This window comes from Ruditapes philippinarum, unplaced genomic scaffold, assembly GCF_026571515.1.
Source record: "Ruditapes philippinarum isolate M1 unplaced genomic scaffold, ASM2657151v2 ctg1290_1_1_1_1, whole genome shotgun sequence".
Lineage (NCBI taxonomy): Eukaryota > Metazoa > Mollusca > Bivalvia > Venerida > Veneridae > Ruditapes > Ruditapes philippinarum.
The window spans coordinates 177,947-195,580 of record NW_026861025.1 but is presented as its reverse complement, the minus strand read 5'-3'; the positions used below and the strand labels follow the sequence as shown (position 1 = coordinate 195,580).

The 17,634-nt window shown below is 32.2% G+C and overlaps 1 protein-coding gene across 1 annotated transcript in view; it reads left to right on the top strand.

Moving 5' to 3' along the window:
• The first annotated feature begins 355 nt into the window (after positions 1-355).
• The window catches only part of LOC132714276 (apoptosis-inducing factor 1, mitochondrial-like), a 43,268-nt gene continuing 25,989 nt past the window's right edge, over positions 356-17,634 (top strand). The window contains exons 1-11 of the mRNA XM_060697105.1: positions 356-455; positions 7,313-7,470; positions 7,939-8,096; positions 8,184-8,206; positions 9,696-9,817; positions 10,054-10,184; positions 12,244-12,331; positions 12,786-12,870; positions 13,866-13,942; positions 16,658-16,766; positions 17,320-17,364. Of these exons, the coding sequence (XP_060553088.1) occupies positions 386-455; positions 7,313-7,470; positions 7,939-8,096; positions 8,184-8,206; positions 9,696-9,817; positions 10,054-10,184; positions 12,244-12,331; positions 12,786-12,870; positions 13,866-13,942; positions 16,658-16,766; positions 17,320-17,364 (1,066 nt within the window). The 5' untranslated portion in view covers positions 356-385. The remainder of the gene's footprint in view (positions 456-7,312; positions 7,471-7,938; positions 8,097-8,183; positions 8,207-9,695; positions 9,818-10,053; positions 10,185-12,243; positions 12,332-12,785; positions 12,871-13,865; positions 13,943-16,657; positions 16,767-17,319; positions 17,365-17,634) is intronic.

Sequence of the window (17,634 nt, the reverse complement as noted above, 5' to 3'; positions counted from 1 at the left end):
AATAATAATAATAATAATAATAATTATTATTAAAATGATAATAATAATAATAATAATAATAATAAATTAAAAAAGTATCAGCTACTAAGATGACGATGACGACAGCTGGAAAATAAAATGACATTTGAAATGCATATTGATCAGGGAACAAAAACTTCACTAGCTATTTATTAATTTATTGTTTCATACAATTTATAATGTGTGATACCAACAATGACCCATGACTGAAAACAAAAGTAAATTCTATTCTTATTCTATTCTTATTCTTATTCTATTCTATTCTATTATATTCTATTAAGACACTATAAAATTTGAACTGAACTGATCATGGGGTCCGAAGATTGTCTCCCTTTATAACTCTTTATTTGTTTTGACATTTACAAACATGTGGAGTAAAAATATTCAACGTTTTACACATTCTGTAAGACTGTCAAGACAAGCAAAATGTTTAAAAGGTGATTGTTTTAAAAGTGCTTGCACGTTATTTATGTTATAAGAAAGCTTCACTTGTTTTCACTGATGCTTGCAACATTTATTTTGACATTTTCTAGCATTTTCGCTACAGTACCCAAATGACACCGGTTACATCATGTATTTTTCGGTTTTCTGGCTGTAGGCGTAAGCGTTTTCATTGCAGAACACGTTTAGTCTAATATTTAATATAGGATGTACCATGGATATGAAATAACTTATGATAAGTTATGTCCATATCACTTTGCCACGAATTTTATAAAACGTATCGTACCCAAAACTAAATGTACCCACCTCAATCAACTCTTCACCTGATCAGATTGGTACGTAGTAAATTGGAATACCGTAAATTGCTCCCTGTTTGCTTATTGTCATACTTGTTTAATTATGTTTCAAGCATGAACATGTCCTTTAGCATCAAATTCTCATTATTTTTACCATTTTTTAAGAAAACATGTGAGGGAATCTGCAGCTGTTTTATGTGATCCTTTATGTAGGATAATGAATAAAACCTTTAAGAATGGTGATTTACCAGATGCTTGGAAAGAAGCTAATGTTAAAGCTTTGTACAAAAACAAGGGTGATAAATGTGATCCTTCAAATTATCGTCCTATCTCTCTAACTTCAATAACATGTAAAATGTGTGAAAAAACTGTTCGTGACAATCTAATGCAACACATGAATATAAATAACCTTTTCTCGGATGACCAATTTGGCTTCAGAAACAAAAGGAATTGTATTCTTCAACTTCTGACTGTTTTAGAAGATTGGACTAAAGCTTTTGATGACAGTTGTCAAGTAGACTCAATTTATTTGGACATTAAAAAAGCTTTTGATACTATACCTCACAATCGTTTACTTTTGAAGTTAAAGAACTATGGTATTGACAATCCCATACTGAATTGGATACAAAATTTTCTCACTAATAGGAGACAAAGGGTTTGTGTTGAAGATAGATTTTCTACTTGGTCTAATATCACGTCAGGAGTTCCGCAAGGTTCAGTCCTTGGTCCAGTTTTATTTATCATTTACATAAATGATTTGCCTGAAGTTGTTCAGTCTACATGTAAATTATTTGCTGATGATAGCAAATTATACAGGAAGATTTATTCTCAAAACGATCAGTTGTTACTTCAACATCAGTTGTTACTTCAACAAGACTTACTACGTTTATGTGACTGGTCAGAGGACTGGCTGCTTCAATTTTCCATTCCAAAATGTAAATCAATGCAGATTGGTAACGTCAAGCTTCCATATATCTACAAAATGAAAGACACTAATAGTCAAAATATCTCTTTACCTAAAGTTGATAGTGAGAAGGATCTCGGCATCACATTCCAAGATAATCTTAAATTTGATCAACATGTCTTAAATACTGTAAACCGTACGAAGAAATTAACGGGTTTAATAAAGAGAAGTTTTTCCTGCATGACAATACCTATGTTCTTGACTGTCTACAAAAGTCTGATAAGATCAATTGTTGACTATGGATCTTCTGTTTATTTTCCATCTACAAAGAAAAACATTCAATTGATTGAAAATATTCAAAGAAGGGCAACTAGAATTATTCCATCATTGAAAGGTTTGTCCTATGAACAAAGACTTGTTAGGCTTAATTTGCCAACACTTTTATATCGTAGACAACGATTTGACCTCATTCAAATTTATTAAAATAATTAATGGGTTTGATAATGTTGACCCCGGATAAATTTTTTTGTGTTCAATGATAACTGTACACGTGGACATATATTCCAACTATTTAAACAAGTGTGAATAAAACACTAAGGAAAAATTCATTTCCTATTAGATGCCATTGACCAGTGGAATAACCCTAGATGAAAACATTGTTCTCAGTGAAAGTGTTTTGACATTTAAAACTTTACTCGACCGGAGCTGGCAAAGTCAAAGATTTAATACAAGTGACATTTACTGAAGTTAACTTGATAATACTGTATAGGAGGAGCTTACAAGCCATCTTGGCTTAAATGCTCAGAAGAAGGAGAAGGTAAAGGTACAGTTGAGTTCACACTAAACTTCCCACCCTTGTGCACTTCTAGTGCACTAGAGCTGAACTAGAAGTGCACTAGAAGTGCACTTCTAGTGCACTAGACCATATGACCAGGCTGGCCAGGGAAGGTGACACCTAAATGGTTTATTGGATAATTGTATACCATTGTTACGCTGCTGTATGAAAAAAATAAATTGGGAAAATATATATATGGCCTATTCATAAATATAAATAAGTAAATTTTAAAATCAGCAGTTTTAACATTTTAGGTGATTATCATGTTGAAGCTTAAAATTAAAATGTTTTTTTCATTTATTGTAATCATATTTTTATTAACCAGTATTTAACTGTAAGTGAAAAATAATACCCCTTAAAATCAAATTTATAGAATTAATAAGGTTAAATTTAAATATGCTCCATAATGGATAATTAAATAAGTGTTTTTAAAGCTTTTTTGTTAAATGGCCATATATTTCAATTTTTCTAGTGTACAAATGGTATAAATCAATGTGATAATTCTGGCCCGATTAATTTAGTTTGTTATATCATAAACTTTTTTCATAAGCTCAAACAAATCAAGGAAAGGTTATATTTAAGCTAAAATATTATTTCTATAATATATAACTTAGAGACAATTCATCATGTTCAATATTGAAAAAGAATATTAATACATTGATTTTAAAACAATCAATATACTGTGATAATTTAGTATTCAACTGTGTAATGCTTGCATATGTTTATGCAAATAATTTAGATATTTATCCATAAAATAAATAAATTTGATATCTTTATTCATTATTTTAATATTAAAAATTTAATGTATAAAGGGAATACTTTTATTGAAGAGGAAAATCTCAAGTCATGCTGTTGTATTGGTATTTTCTGAGAGGGACTGTTTTCAATATACACTCTCCTGCTGATAAGAGGGGCCTCAGGGTAAATAACAAAGAACAGTCAATTTTGCAAGATTTATAAGAATGCATTGAAATTCCCTGGTTTTCTCAAAATGCATGTTAGACATAAGCCTGGGATTCATCAGGCGTTGGCAGTCAGTAAATGACCATAATTTTTGTATAATCAAATATACAAAAAAAACATAAAGGCATAAATGCATAATAGATATTATCAGAGACATAGATAGATGTTATCTATGTCTCTGATATTATTGTCTCTAAAGCGGGAATTTTCTATATGTATCCATTTATCCACATTTCTTGCCATTCTGCATAATAATATCACGCCGCATCATATAATTACGTTATATATACTATTAATATAAATCCGTGATAAATATATAACTTAAGAGGAACATTCCTTCATGTTCAAGATTGAAACGGAAATTATTAATTGCAGATATAACATTTCGTCATAACACATTTTCATCGCTTCCATACCACTGACTGACTATCTAGACTTAGCTTTCTCAACCCATTAAACATGCATCTCGCATACTTCCTTTAACACTCGAAACTTCGCTGATCATACCAACTCAAATTCACAAATTTTCCATCCTTACAACATAAACTAAACAATCTGATTACAATATACAATCTCAAGATTTCTACCTACTTAAAAATGATAACTTGTATAATAATGGACAATGACTTTTACTACGTACAAAGGCAAAGTCTCGGCAGTCATGCTGTGGTACATCTTGGTAATTTCTTTCTTGACGAAGCGAACTGCTTTTCATTTACACATGGCTCTCCTGCGCTAACTAACGGCAGGCACTGCTAGGCGTACATATAAACAAAAATGCAAACTGTATGCAATATTTATTGAAAATTTTCCCTTTTTTCCCCAAAATACATGTATAGTCATTCTGATATCATCATGCACTCATTACTTTTGCTATAATACATATGCTAACAAATAGATCTTAATGTCCACTAAACGCACGATCTAAATATTATTAATTCAAATTGCTATTGTCCTTCGAAGAGTAGGAACACTTCTTTCTAATCTTATATCAATAACTATACAAACATGGGCGTTTAAAACCAATATTCATGCTGGTCTAACTAATTCCTCCAAAGAGCTGTCCATCAAATATTTTTCTACACATTTCTTGCAGATCTCATTAAAATTTGCATCAGCATCTTATTCAGGATCTTCTTTGATACCTGGGGGACATTATTTCTTTCTATTACCAGAAATTGACCAACATTGCACTTGTCTACGTTTTACGCCATAATCCTTAGACAGCATAATATATTTCTAAAGAAAACTATTATTTAAACATAGATTATCAATAACTTCTTGCAACCTCCTTTTCACTTTCAATGCCAGATAGCGTAGTTTTTTTCTCTGTTTTCTTTTTTTTATATTTTTTTTTATAATTTAATATCAATACCATGTGCGAGCTAGAACAACACGATCTACAGGAGCCAGATAAAGTGTCCAAAAAGTCATACGCTTGCTCATAGGTGTGTTTAAGTATAGTACCCTGCCTTGTGATAGATAGCCCCTAAGGCGTTAAATAACATAAGCCAGGATTTCTCAGGCTAAAGCTACAATTCTAGTATTCTCTGGACGTGTTCTGGTCGACGCAAAAATCAAACCTCATACAACATAGCTACAATAAAAGAAAAATGAACTATTTTTGCAATTTATAATAAACTCATTAAATTCAGATTCGATATTTGCATTAAATAATCTAATACAATGCACTGAAAAAAAAAGGAAAAAAGATTGGTGTCGTCTCAAAAATGGAATTGCGACAGATTTTCTTAATTCTTTTTGTTAATTAATATCCATGTCAGTTTAAGGTATCACTAGTATCCCACAGGTTAATATACAATAACTTAATCCACACATATCAATACATACCACCATTATATATATACAATATTTATTTTCAGAATAATATATATCATTTATATTAATCTTAGCGTAAATCTCATTTTGAGAAGGTAAGAGAGATCTAAAAATGGAAATAAAATGACAAAAATTTAGCGGCCAATTATAAATATATTAATTTCTTTAATGTATTAAAGGCCTATTAATCGCCTTAAAATTCATTACCTTTAACTAAACCAACAAACCATAAGTTAAGATCAAAAATAACTAATACTACGTATATAATTCCCCCCCTCCCCCCAAAAAAGAACATGACTTAATTTTAGTTGATTAAGCATTTCAATGTTTCATATTTCATTACCAGATAATAATTAAAATAGGAATTTACATATTAAATATCAATTAAGTTTGTTTATTTATGCACTATCACATTAAAGTTATAATTATTTATATTTAAATTACTTATTCTAACAATTAAATTTTAAAGTACAAAATCAGTAAAATAATGACTTTGCAAATTTATTGTTCTAATATTTTACGCCATATTTACAAAACCAATAATCACAATTTCAAAATTTTTATTGAAAAACTATTAAACAGATATCTATATTTTCTCATCTTTTTGTAAAAGTCAAATTGCTTTTCAGTGACAATAAAAGTAACTGCTTAATACATATAATAGGTCTGGCGTGCACTACAACAGCTGGCACTTATGAAGTGCACTAGTAGTCTGCACTACTAGTGCACTTTGTAGTGCACTAGTAGTGCACATCTAGTGCACTCCTAGTGCACTTTGTGTAACCTTTAGTGTGAACTCAACTGTAAAGGTAAAGGATTGACTATATAGTTGCCCTTTCCAACTTAATGCCATTTGAATTGGTTGACCTTTTTTGTTAATGGTAAATTCCATCAGTACTAAGAAAGCTAAAACAATGAAACGTGAACAATGGATATATGTCTTGATGAGTTCTACATGTTGCAGCAGACATAACGGACAATCACTCAATGTCACAGTAACCTTTAATACGGGGAAGCTTTGGCTTGCCGGCTATAGACTACACATGTATATTTTAAAGGAAATCAAATAAAAAACATAACGGAACAATCAAAACTTTTAAAATTAATAATAAATGTCAAGTGTTCCGAAGCAGTGCATGAATTTAAATACCTAATGACACCTATAAAACAGAAAAATGAATGATTATTTTAACCAACTGCCCTGTTCATCTATAGGCTTTGCCTAATTTCATATTAGGTAATAGGTTAAGGTCCAATTGCTCAATAAATAACATAGTTTATCATTTCAAACTTGGTATTCTTGTTTGCTTGCAACCTTGGATGCTATCAGAGATATTCAATTTAAGTTTAGAATTGCTTTCAAAATTGGATTAAATTTCTCAGTGGCAGATAACCCTGTAAGGCACTTTTCCTAAATTATCTCCCTTTTTATAGTTTTTATGTTTTAGTAATTTTTTCACAAACCATCACATGTATTCACTTTAAGCTTGAAATACTTTAATCTTGGGCAAACAATTCTGTTGTTGTTTTTTTTTCAAATAATGCCCCCTTTTCTTTGCTTTTATCATACCATCAAGTACTGAGAAAAGTGGAGCATACTGCTTTTCAGACAGCTCTTGTTAATTTTTCAAGCTAAGCTAAATTGGTAAACTTAGAGATTTATCCCAGTTTTTCATATTTTCATCATTAATTATAATCTTGAAGTATACATTAAATAGATGCAATCAGCACTTGTGGCTTGCACCAATATATCCAAAAGATTATTTTCTTTGCGGTGCTGATTTATCTCAGCCATTATATGGGATAAAATGCAACAAGAGGAGATAAAAACCAGAAAATCTCAAAAATATCCGTAAATTCAGAAAATAAAACACACTTAGATTTAACTTTTTTTACATCTCTTTATTTATATCAAAACTGGAGAAAAAAAAATAATGTGATACAGTTATTTTGAAAACAGTTCAGTTCAAATCTTACTAGAAAGACCCATATATGACATATATTTTAAATTTCTAGCTCCACGATGCTGTTGTTTGTCCCGTTGCTCAAATTCACAGCTACACACATCACCACACACGCAGCAAAATCACAACCAGAATGAGACTGAAGATAGGTCACGGTCATATATGATATCTGTTCTAGCAGGACTAGGAGTCTCCATTACATCTTATGTGGTAATTATTCTTTTATTGATGATATTCTAGTTTGATGATACTTTAATTTTTATTAGCTTGACTATTCAAAGAATAGTGGGCTATCTTACTCAAGTTGGCGTCGGCATCATCGTAACACTTAAATTAAAGTTTAACATGTAATATCTTATCTCATCAACCACTAATACTATTTGCTTGTAACTTCACATGCTTATATGAGAGGAATTTAGGAGTTCAGTATCCTTTAAGGCCAATAAATCTAGCATAGATTTGGACAGAATTATTGCCCTTTTTAACTTAAAATTCTTCGTTAAAATTATGCATGCAACATTAAACTTCAAAGGAGGTGTTCACTTGATACTTTATGCATGTCTCCGTGTTTGTGATAATGTTTTTAACTATCAGACACAATTGTTATAATAAATTTAGCTTTTAAAAAGGATTAAAGTAATTGAATTTGCTATTTGAAATCATGAATGAATATTACAGGTCTGGAATGAAAGAAAGAAACTACATGCAAGTAACGGAGCTTCTTCCAAAAACACGAAAACTACCTCAGAGTCAGAGGAGAAGTCTCAAACAGACAAGTCAACAGTCAAGCCAACAGTCAAGCCAACAGACAAGTCTGAAAAAGACACAAGTGTTGGGTCTTTTTTTTGGGAAAAAGGTGGGGGGAATCCCATTTTTTATTCAGCAAGACAGCAATACTAATGCTTTAATTTACAAAATGCCAGCAACAATTTTGATAAACAAGAAGGTAACATAAACAGTAAAGAAAAATTCATGTTGATAATTATTAAGTAGGGAATTAATCAGCTGTTGACATACGGCTAACACAGCCCTCTAACTAAAAAATGATAATCAAAATTGATCCAGCAGTCTATAGATGATCTTTTTTTTGTAAAAATCACCTTCCAATCAATGATAGATAATTTAAAGGCTGTCTGTTGCAAAGCATTTGATAATGAATAATTTCAAATAATGTAAGCCATACAGTAAGCAGTCAGTCAAAGGAAAAAAGTCTGAGAATGATTATATAATTATAGTAAAAGTTTTGAACTATATTTGATTTAGAAAAATTATTTTAATGTATGGAAATGGTTGTTGCATATAATTCGTGTGTATTGAGAAAACAGCAACCAGGCGTTTCATAATGTAGCAATATTGTGCTAGAAACACCATCTTGATGTTTAAAGCAGCACGTCTTCCAGAATTATTGCTATATTTTCATGGAAATTTTGAAAAAATGCTCATTTAGATGAATTGTGCTAATATTGTGAAGTAACAAAAGGAAGCAATTTAACCCACCATTATCAATGGGCACTTTACAAACAAGTAAAATACCGAAAAGTGGTCAAAATATGGCATAAATAGCCTTTACTGCGTTAGATACGCGAGTTAGAAAATATAGTTGTAAATTACATGAAAATTCAGTCATTAATCACACCATAATAATGTTAAATATATTTCTGAATCTTTGAAACTTTTTACTTTTTCCTTCTACATCTTGAGTTACATTTTCCACAGTTTGATTCTTATTGGAAATATTTTGACTCATCTTGGCAGGCAGCAGGCTTTAAAAAAAGTTCTTAATGACTTATTAATGTGTCTCTTTCCTGTCACAAAAACTTCTAGTTTTCTCGTCCACTGTCCATCATTGAAGCCTTTATACTTGCTGGACATCTCAATTATTTTTCACTTGCACCATTATTTTGAATTTAGCTCAAAAGTCATTGTTTTTATATTTATGCTTTAGATTTGATATTTATAGTTTTTAAAATACCAAATAGCCTGTTTTTTAAGACAAACCAGATTTCCACAAACTTCAGCCCTTAGCCTACTAAATTTATGTAGTGAATTTGCCCTGTTTTGAACTTGGATCAGTCCATTTTAAAAAGGAGGGATTATTTGAATAACAAAATGTAAAAATTGAACTACCTACGGTAAAGAGCCTGGTCAGACTGCATGAATGTGGATATTCTATGAAACATTTTCAGATGTTTAGACAAAAATACTATCTTACACCAAGCATTGGTATACACTGAGCATCAGTATGTGCCAAGCATTGGGCCACAAACTCTAAGAATAAATATACTTTTGGTTTCAGCAGGTTAAAAGGATAAATATCCCAATTGATACACTCCAACTTCTTCCTTAAAAATAATGTTGAGTAACAACAGCACCAACTCTAATGTAAACTTCTAGTAAGAATCGTATTGATGATTCTTAAATGGTTTTATTTCCAGAAGAAATAGATTGGTCTAAGGTACCAGAAATACCAAGTCATGTACCTTATTTACTAATTGGAAGTGGTATAGCATCAATAGAGGCATTTAAAGCTATCAAAACTACAGATCCAAAAGCTAAGGTTAGTTATTCTATGGTTTTAATGTTAATAAATTTAATTGCATTTAGTAAGGAAAAGAATATTTAATTAAATTCTTAAATAACTGATAGTGATTGAGTACATCAGGGAATTTCAGTTAATTGGGCTTTCTTGCTAGCAATCAAAGATTTGCATTATCATTAAGAAAGATAACTAGAATAATTTACAGAAGATGTTATTATCATTAAAATTCCTTTTCTGAATATTTTTATGTTTAGGTTTTAATGATTGGAGATGAAGATTATTTACCATACTGGCGTCCACCTTTATCAAAACATTTCTGGTATGATGAAAATGAAAATGCTGCAAAAGAATTCCAATATACAAATATGAGAGGCAAAAAGTCTACGTATGTATCTCCCAAGTTTTAATATATAAATAATTGTAGACCTGTTTGAAGGAAAACAGTTCTATATGTGTTTCATAGTCAATCAGTTATCATAGTTAATCATTCTGAAATTTTCATCAGGTATAGGTTAGTGTTCATTAGTCAGCATTTACAACATTACATTGGTCAAGAATGGCACGAGATGTTCACTAAATTTAATTTGGTAAATGCTTACTCATGAACAGGTTAAAGTTATTTTTTATTAAGACTGGTTAATACAAATGTAGTTAGCTGATTTATGAAAGTAAATGTGTAACAATTCATTTGCAATGGTACAATTTTGTTGCCCCAAAACTAATTTAAAATGCTAAAAAATATTCTGTTAAGCATCTTTTAGGTGAGGTAGCCAAGAACATGTTCACCTGGATGGAAGCATCTGTGTTTGATTGGCTCATTTTTAGCTCGACTATTCGATAAGAATAAGTAGAGCTATTGCAGTCACCCGAGCGTCGGCGTCAGCGTAACCACTTATGTTGAAGTTTTTGTAATAGTTCAAATATTTTCAAAGTCCATTGACATATGGCTTTGAAACTTTGCACACTTGTTCACCATCATGACCCCAACCTGTAGACAGGAGGAGGTAACTCTATCAAGCATTTTGACAGAATTATGCCCCTTTTTCGACTTAGAATTTACGTTAAAGTTTTTGTAATAGTTCAAATATTTTCAAAGTCCATTGACATATGGCTTTGAAACTTTGCACACTTGTTCACCATCATGACCCCAACCTGTAGACAGGAGGAGGTAACTCTATCAAGCATTTTGACAGAATTATGCCCCTTTTTTGACTTAGAATTTACGTTAAAGTTGTTGTAATAGTTCAAATATTTTCAATGTCCATTGACATATGGCTTTGAAACTTTGCACACTTGTTCACCATCATGACCCTAACCTGTAGACAGGAGGAGGTAACTCTATCAAGCATTTTGACAGAATTATGCCCCTTTTTCGACTTAGAATTTACGTTAAAGTTTTTTGTAATAGTTCAAATATTTTCAATGTCCATAGACATATGGCTTTGAAACTTTGCACACTTGTTCAACATCATGACCCCAACCTGTAGACAGCAGGAGGTAACTCTATTAAGCATTTTTGACAGAATTATGCCCCTTTTTCGACTTAGAATATACGTTAAAGTTTTTTGTAATAGTTCAAATATTTTTCAAAGTCCATTGACATATGGCTTTGAAACTTTGCACACTTGTTCAACATCATGACCCCAACCTGTAAACAGGAGGAGGTAACTCTATCAAGCATTTTGACAGAATTATGCCCCTTTTTCGACTTAGAATTTACGTTAAAGTTTTTGTAATAGTTCAAATATTTTCAAAGTCCATTGACATATGGCTTTGAAACTTTGCACACTTGTTCACCATCATGACCCCAACCTGTAGACAGGAGGAGGTAACTCTATCAAGCATTTTGACAGAATTATGCCCCTTTTTTGACTTAGAATTTACGTTAAAGTTGTTGTAATAGTTCAAATATTTTCAATGTCCATTGACATATGGCTTTGAAACTTTGCACACTTGTTCACCATCATGACCCTAACCTGTAGACAGGAGGAGGTAACTCTATCAAGCATTTTGACAGAATTATGCCCCTTTTTCGACTTAGAATTTACGTTAAAGTTTTTGTAATAGTTCAAATATTTTCAATGTCCATAGACATATGGCTTTGAAACTTTGCACACTTGTTCAACATCATGACCCCAACCTGTAGACAGCAGGAGGTAACTCTATTAAGCATTTTGACAGAATTATGCCCCTTTTTCGACTTAGAATATACGTTAAAGTTTTTGTAATAGTTCAAATATTTTCAAAGTCCATTGACATATGGCTTTGAAACTTTGCACACTTGTTCAACATCATGACCCCAACCTGTAAACAGGAGGAGGTAACTGTATCAGGCATTTTTTTTACTATCAAGCACTAAGAATAGTCGAGCGTTGCTGTCCTACCGACAGCTCTTGTATTATATGCTAGTATAATTTGTGATCACTATTTCTTTTCTGTTTCAGGATATTTTTATTAGAGGGTATTTACATGGAGCCTAAGAAATTGCCTTTCTCTGAGAGAGGGGGATTAGGTCTTCTTAAAAACACAAGGGTAAACACATTATTCTCAGCAAATTGTTCAGTAATTGTTTTATTGTGTTAAATATGTAAGTTAATGTAACTTACTGAATTAAAATGAGTTAAATAGCCTGTATTAAGTAATGCATATATTTGTTCAACCATTCCTATTTTCTTACATATTTCAATACTTTTCTTGATCTTTGACAAATGAAATGACATAATGTTGTAATGGTCCAATTATTAAACAAACAAGTGGAGGCTTGTAGTTGATATGATACCTATATGATTGTATTTGAAAATAGTTTTTGTTCAGGTCATTGAAATGGGAGCTTACAAAAGCGGGTACAACACACACAAAAAAAAAAAAATTCTTCACATGCAGCATTTTGTAATAATTTTGTGACATATTTTATGTAACATTTTGGTTATTTACATACATGTAATTCATTGCACAATATGATTATTTATCTATTTATTTTCACTAGGTTGTTCAGCTGGATTCTGTAAACAAAAAAGTTATGTTAGACAATGGATCAGAAATAACATTTGATAAATGTTTAATTGCTACAGGTTTGTAAAGATAATATATAGATGATATTGAATGAGTGTAGATTTAATACTAAATTTATTGAACGAGTTGAATAAAATCATATTATGCCAGCCTCTGGTGAGCATAATATTGTTTGATTCAACAAGTTTAATAAATTTAGTATTGAATCTACACGAATATAATATTCTATTTATCACATATTCAAAAGAGAACAGTTTACAGTTAAAACAAGTAATTTTTTCATTGTCATGTCTGTAGTGTAACGCTAACATTAGCGTGCTTTAACCCTATGTTTATATATAGCGCAAATGACGTAACATCAAAGTGTTATTACACTAGTCTAATATCGTTTTTATTAAATGGCTTTATTACACTCGTGGGCCATGGTTTATGTGATAAAAAGTTTTATTGTTCTGACATGTGATGATAATATAATCTTTTTTAAAATGTACTAAAAATGAAATAAAACATTTCTTTAGTTTTATAAAAAAATTTGGTTACTTTTCTAGTTATAACATTATACATGTCTTTTAAGGTTGTAAAAAAAAGCTTTATTTTAACATGATCTTTGTGTCATGAATATGCAAATAGAAGTTGATTATGATATGGTTATTGGACAACAAAATATTTGTGACAAAAGAAATAAGTTAGAAGTGTCAAATGGAGAAATTATTTTTAAAATAATGGAAAATGAGGTTAGCTACCGGTAAATTTGTTTAAGTGTTTGATGGAATCCTTGCATGAATGTAGTTGGTTGAATTGACCTAGTGAATGTATTTCAGATTAAGGTAGGACACCGCTAATTGGCACTATAAGGAACTGTAAAATTGATAACATATAGGACAGTTATATGCCTTAAAGGACACCTGTATGCAAAATTTACCATATGGTTTATGAGTTATTGGTATTTTTCTGAATTTGTGTAGAATGAGTGTCTTTGTACAAGTAGGGACATTAACTTTCTTATATTTCGTTCAGAATTGAAGAATTATTATCCACTTTTGATTTATTTCAGGCGGGTATCCTAGAAATGATGAAGTGTTAGAAAAAGCTGGTGAAGATGTTAAAAGTAGAACAACTTTATTTAGGAATGTATGTGACAAGTTATTTTGATATTTTTATCTGATTAATAATAAGAATGAGATGGTATTCATGACAATCCCTAAAAAAGAACTTACTTGTGAATGCTTATAGATATGATATAACTTATCTGTGCCATTGTTATTCTAGTATTCTAATTTCATGTTGACTTATAGTGTTTGTTCATTGTTTAAAGGCCAAAGCAGCTCAGTTGTTGAAAATTCAGATATTTTGAGACATTATGTATAAAATAATTTTGTCGTCTTTAAACTCTTTAGGAAAAGAGGAATCTATAAGCATACATTTTCAGATTTTTTTTTTTCATATGTTAATTTTGTAATTATTTCCTTTTTTATACGCCCGTTTGAAAAACGGGACGTATTATCGGAACGCCCCTGGCGGGCGGTCGGGCGGGCGGTCGGGCGGGCGGGCTGCGTCCAATTTTGTCCGGAGCATATCTCCTACATGTATGGAGGGATTTTAATGAAACTTCATAGAAATGTTCACCACTATGAGGAGCAGTGTCGCGCACATGAACCAGGTCTCTAGGTCAAAGGTCAAGGTCACACTTAGAGCTCATTGAAAAATGCTTGTCCGGAGCAAAACTTCCACATGTATAGAGGGATTTCAATATTACTTGGCACAAATGTTCACCATTGTGAGGCGGAGTGTCGCGTGCAAGATTCAGGTCCTTGCAGCCAAGGTCAAGGTCACACATAGAGGTCAAAGTTCAGATAAAAATATGAAGATGTGTATATGGACCATTTAGTCATCATTTATTGAGGGATTGTAACACAAATGGTCATTATCAAGACTATGGCTGTGATACATATAATTTAGGTCAATATATACAAGGTCAAGGTCACTAAAGATGATGAAATATCCAGATTTTGTAAATAGAATTTAATCAAAGGGCGACAACAAAGTTATTACTTTGTTCATAAATGACTTACACAATTACTCCCCTTGATCTACTTTCAATTCTAAAAATAGAATTTAATCAAAGGGCATAAAATAATCCTCTTTCTTGGACTTGAGTATGTTCTAAAGAATGTAACATTTATTTACACATGTTTCATTCATTGGTCAAGATTCTTAACTGTGATAACTATGGTGTTCTGTAGACTTGGTATTTGTTCATAAAGATCATACAGTAATTACCTTATCAAATGTAAATACTTTCTCATAGAAATTTAATTATATTTTAATTTTCAAGTAAATATCAGTTCAGCTCTCCTACATGTATGGAGGGATTTTCATGAAACTTCATAGAAATGTTCACCACTATGAGGAGCAGTGTCGCGCACATGAACCAGGTCTCTAGGTCAAAGGTCAAGGTCACACTTGGAGCTCATTGAAAAATGCTTGTCCGGAGCAAAATTCCACATGTATAGAGGGATTTCAATATTACTTGGCACAAATGTTCACCATTGTGAGGCGGAGTGTCGCGCGCAAGATTCAGGTCCTTGCAGCCAAGGTCAAGGTCACACATAGAGGTCAAAGTTTAGATAAAAATATGAAGATGTGTATAGGGACGATTTAATCATCATTTATTGAGGGATTGTAACACAAATGGTCATTATCATGACTACGGCTGTGACACATGTACTTTAGGTCAATATATGCAAGGTCAAGTCACTAAAGATGGTGAAATATCCAGATTTTGTCTGGAGCATATCTCCTACATGTATGGAAGAATTTTTATAATACTTTATGGAAATGTTCGCCACCATGATATGTATTGCTCCATGCATGATCCAGGTCTCCAGGTCAAAGGTCAAGGTCACACTTAGAGCTCATTGAAAAACGCTTGTCCGGAGCATAACTTCTACATTCATAGGGAGATTTCAATATAACTTGGCACAAATGTTCACCATTGTGAGGCTGAGTGTTGCACGCAAAATTCAGATCCCTGCGACCAAAGTCAATGTTACACATAGAGGTCAAAGTTCAGATAAAAATTTGAAGATGTGTTTAGGGAATAGGGACCATTTAGTCATCATTTATTGATGGATTGTAGCACAAATGGTAACTATCATGACTACAGGTGTGACACATTTAATTTAGGTTAATATTTGCAAGGTCAAGGTCACTGGAGATGATTAAATATCCAGATGTTGTCCGGAGCATATTTTCTACATGCATGGAGGAATTTTAATGTTACTTTATAGAATTGTTCACCACCATGAGACGTAGTGCCCTGCACATGAACCAAGTCTATAGGTCAAAGGTGAAGGTCACAGTTAGAGCTCATAGAAAAACGCTTGTCTGGAGCAAAACTTCTACATGCATAGAGGGATTTCAATATAATTTGGCACAAATGTTCATCATTGTGAGGCTGAGTGCCGTGCATAAAATTCAGGTCCCTGCGACCAAGGTCAAGGTCACACATCCTGTGCATATCTTCCCTACTGATTTGTTTTAAGGTTCATTTAACAACACAGTGCCAAGAATAAAAACTTGCTTGCTAGATAACACTTATCCATAATGCCCCCATCTCCATCTAAAGCTTTCGTAAACGGGCGTAAAAGAGTTATTATTCATGTTGTTAATGCTTGTATGTAATATGAGCCGCGCCATGACAAAACCAACATAATGGGTTTGCAACCAGCATGGATCCAGACCAGTCTGATCAGGATCCATGCTGTTCGCTTACAAACCCTATAACAAGTAGAGGAACTGATAGAGAACAGCATGGTTCCTGATCAGACTTTTTTGTATTTTCAGTATAATGATTTAATATCATTAAGTGATGCAGTAAAATCAGCAAAATCTGTAGCTGTGATAGGCGGAGGATTTCTGGGCAGTGAACTTGCTGTGGGCATTTCTTATAGAGGTATTTACTTTGTTATGTTTGTGTTTTAACAAAATGATATGGGGACTTATAAGTAAATCCTTCTTTGGAAGGTGGAATTAATGGAGAAGTTTTGTTTATGGAAAGATCTAGTAAAGGTGATGCCTTGGAAGCATTACATACTATGATTAGTAATTGCATTTTATAGTCTAAGTTTCATGCTTACGCACGTTCACAGACTTTACAGCTATTACCCCTGGTCATCGGGCTACTGGTATCTATCTATCAATCTCCCTGGGGAGTCTTTTAACTCCGCTTAGTGCAGCTGACACTTTGGCGCAATGGATTTATACCACCCTTGCAGGTATCCATTTACACCTGGGTGAAGTGAAGCAATCGCAGGTAAATTTCTTGCTCAAGGAAATTAGCAGTGCCCCTGGTGGGGTTCGAACCCAGGACCTCTCGATCCCTAAGCGCGCGTCCTACCACTGGACTACTGCTCCTGACTAAATGATTAGATTTATTTTAGAACTTTAAAAACTTATTAAGAATTCTTTTCATCAGTAATTTACATGTATTACTTATTTCTTCAAAGGTTACTCAAAGGGTCTCAAAGTACATCAGCTGTTTCCAGAGAAAGGTAGTTGTTTTGTCTTATATACATGCATTTATATATTCAGTATGTACTTTAAACCAGTTATCTAAGCATGATGTAAAAGCTTGGAAAGGTAATAGTAAAAATGCAACTTATTGACTCTTCCAGGAATTTTTTATTGGGATCCCATTGGTGATTTAAATATATTTTGCATGCTATAAAATGTTGTCAGTGACATGAAGTAATGAGAATTGAGTAAATAAAAAAAATTCCATGCCTTGTATGCATAAGAATCCATTGCAAAATATTTCTTGA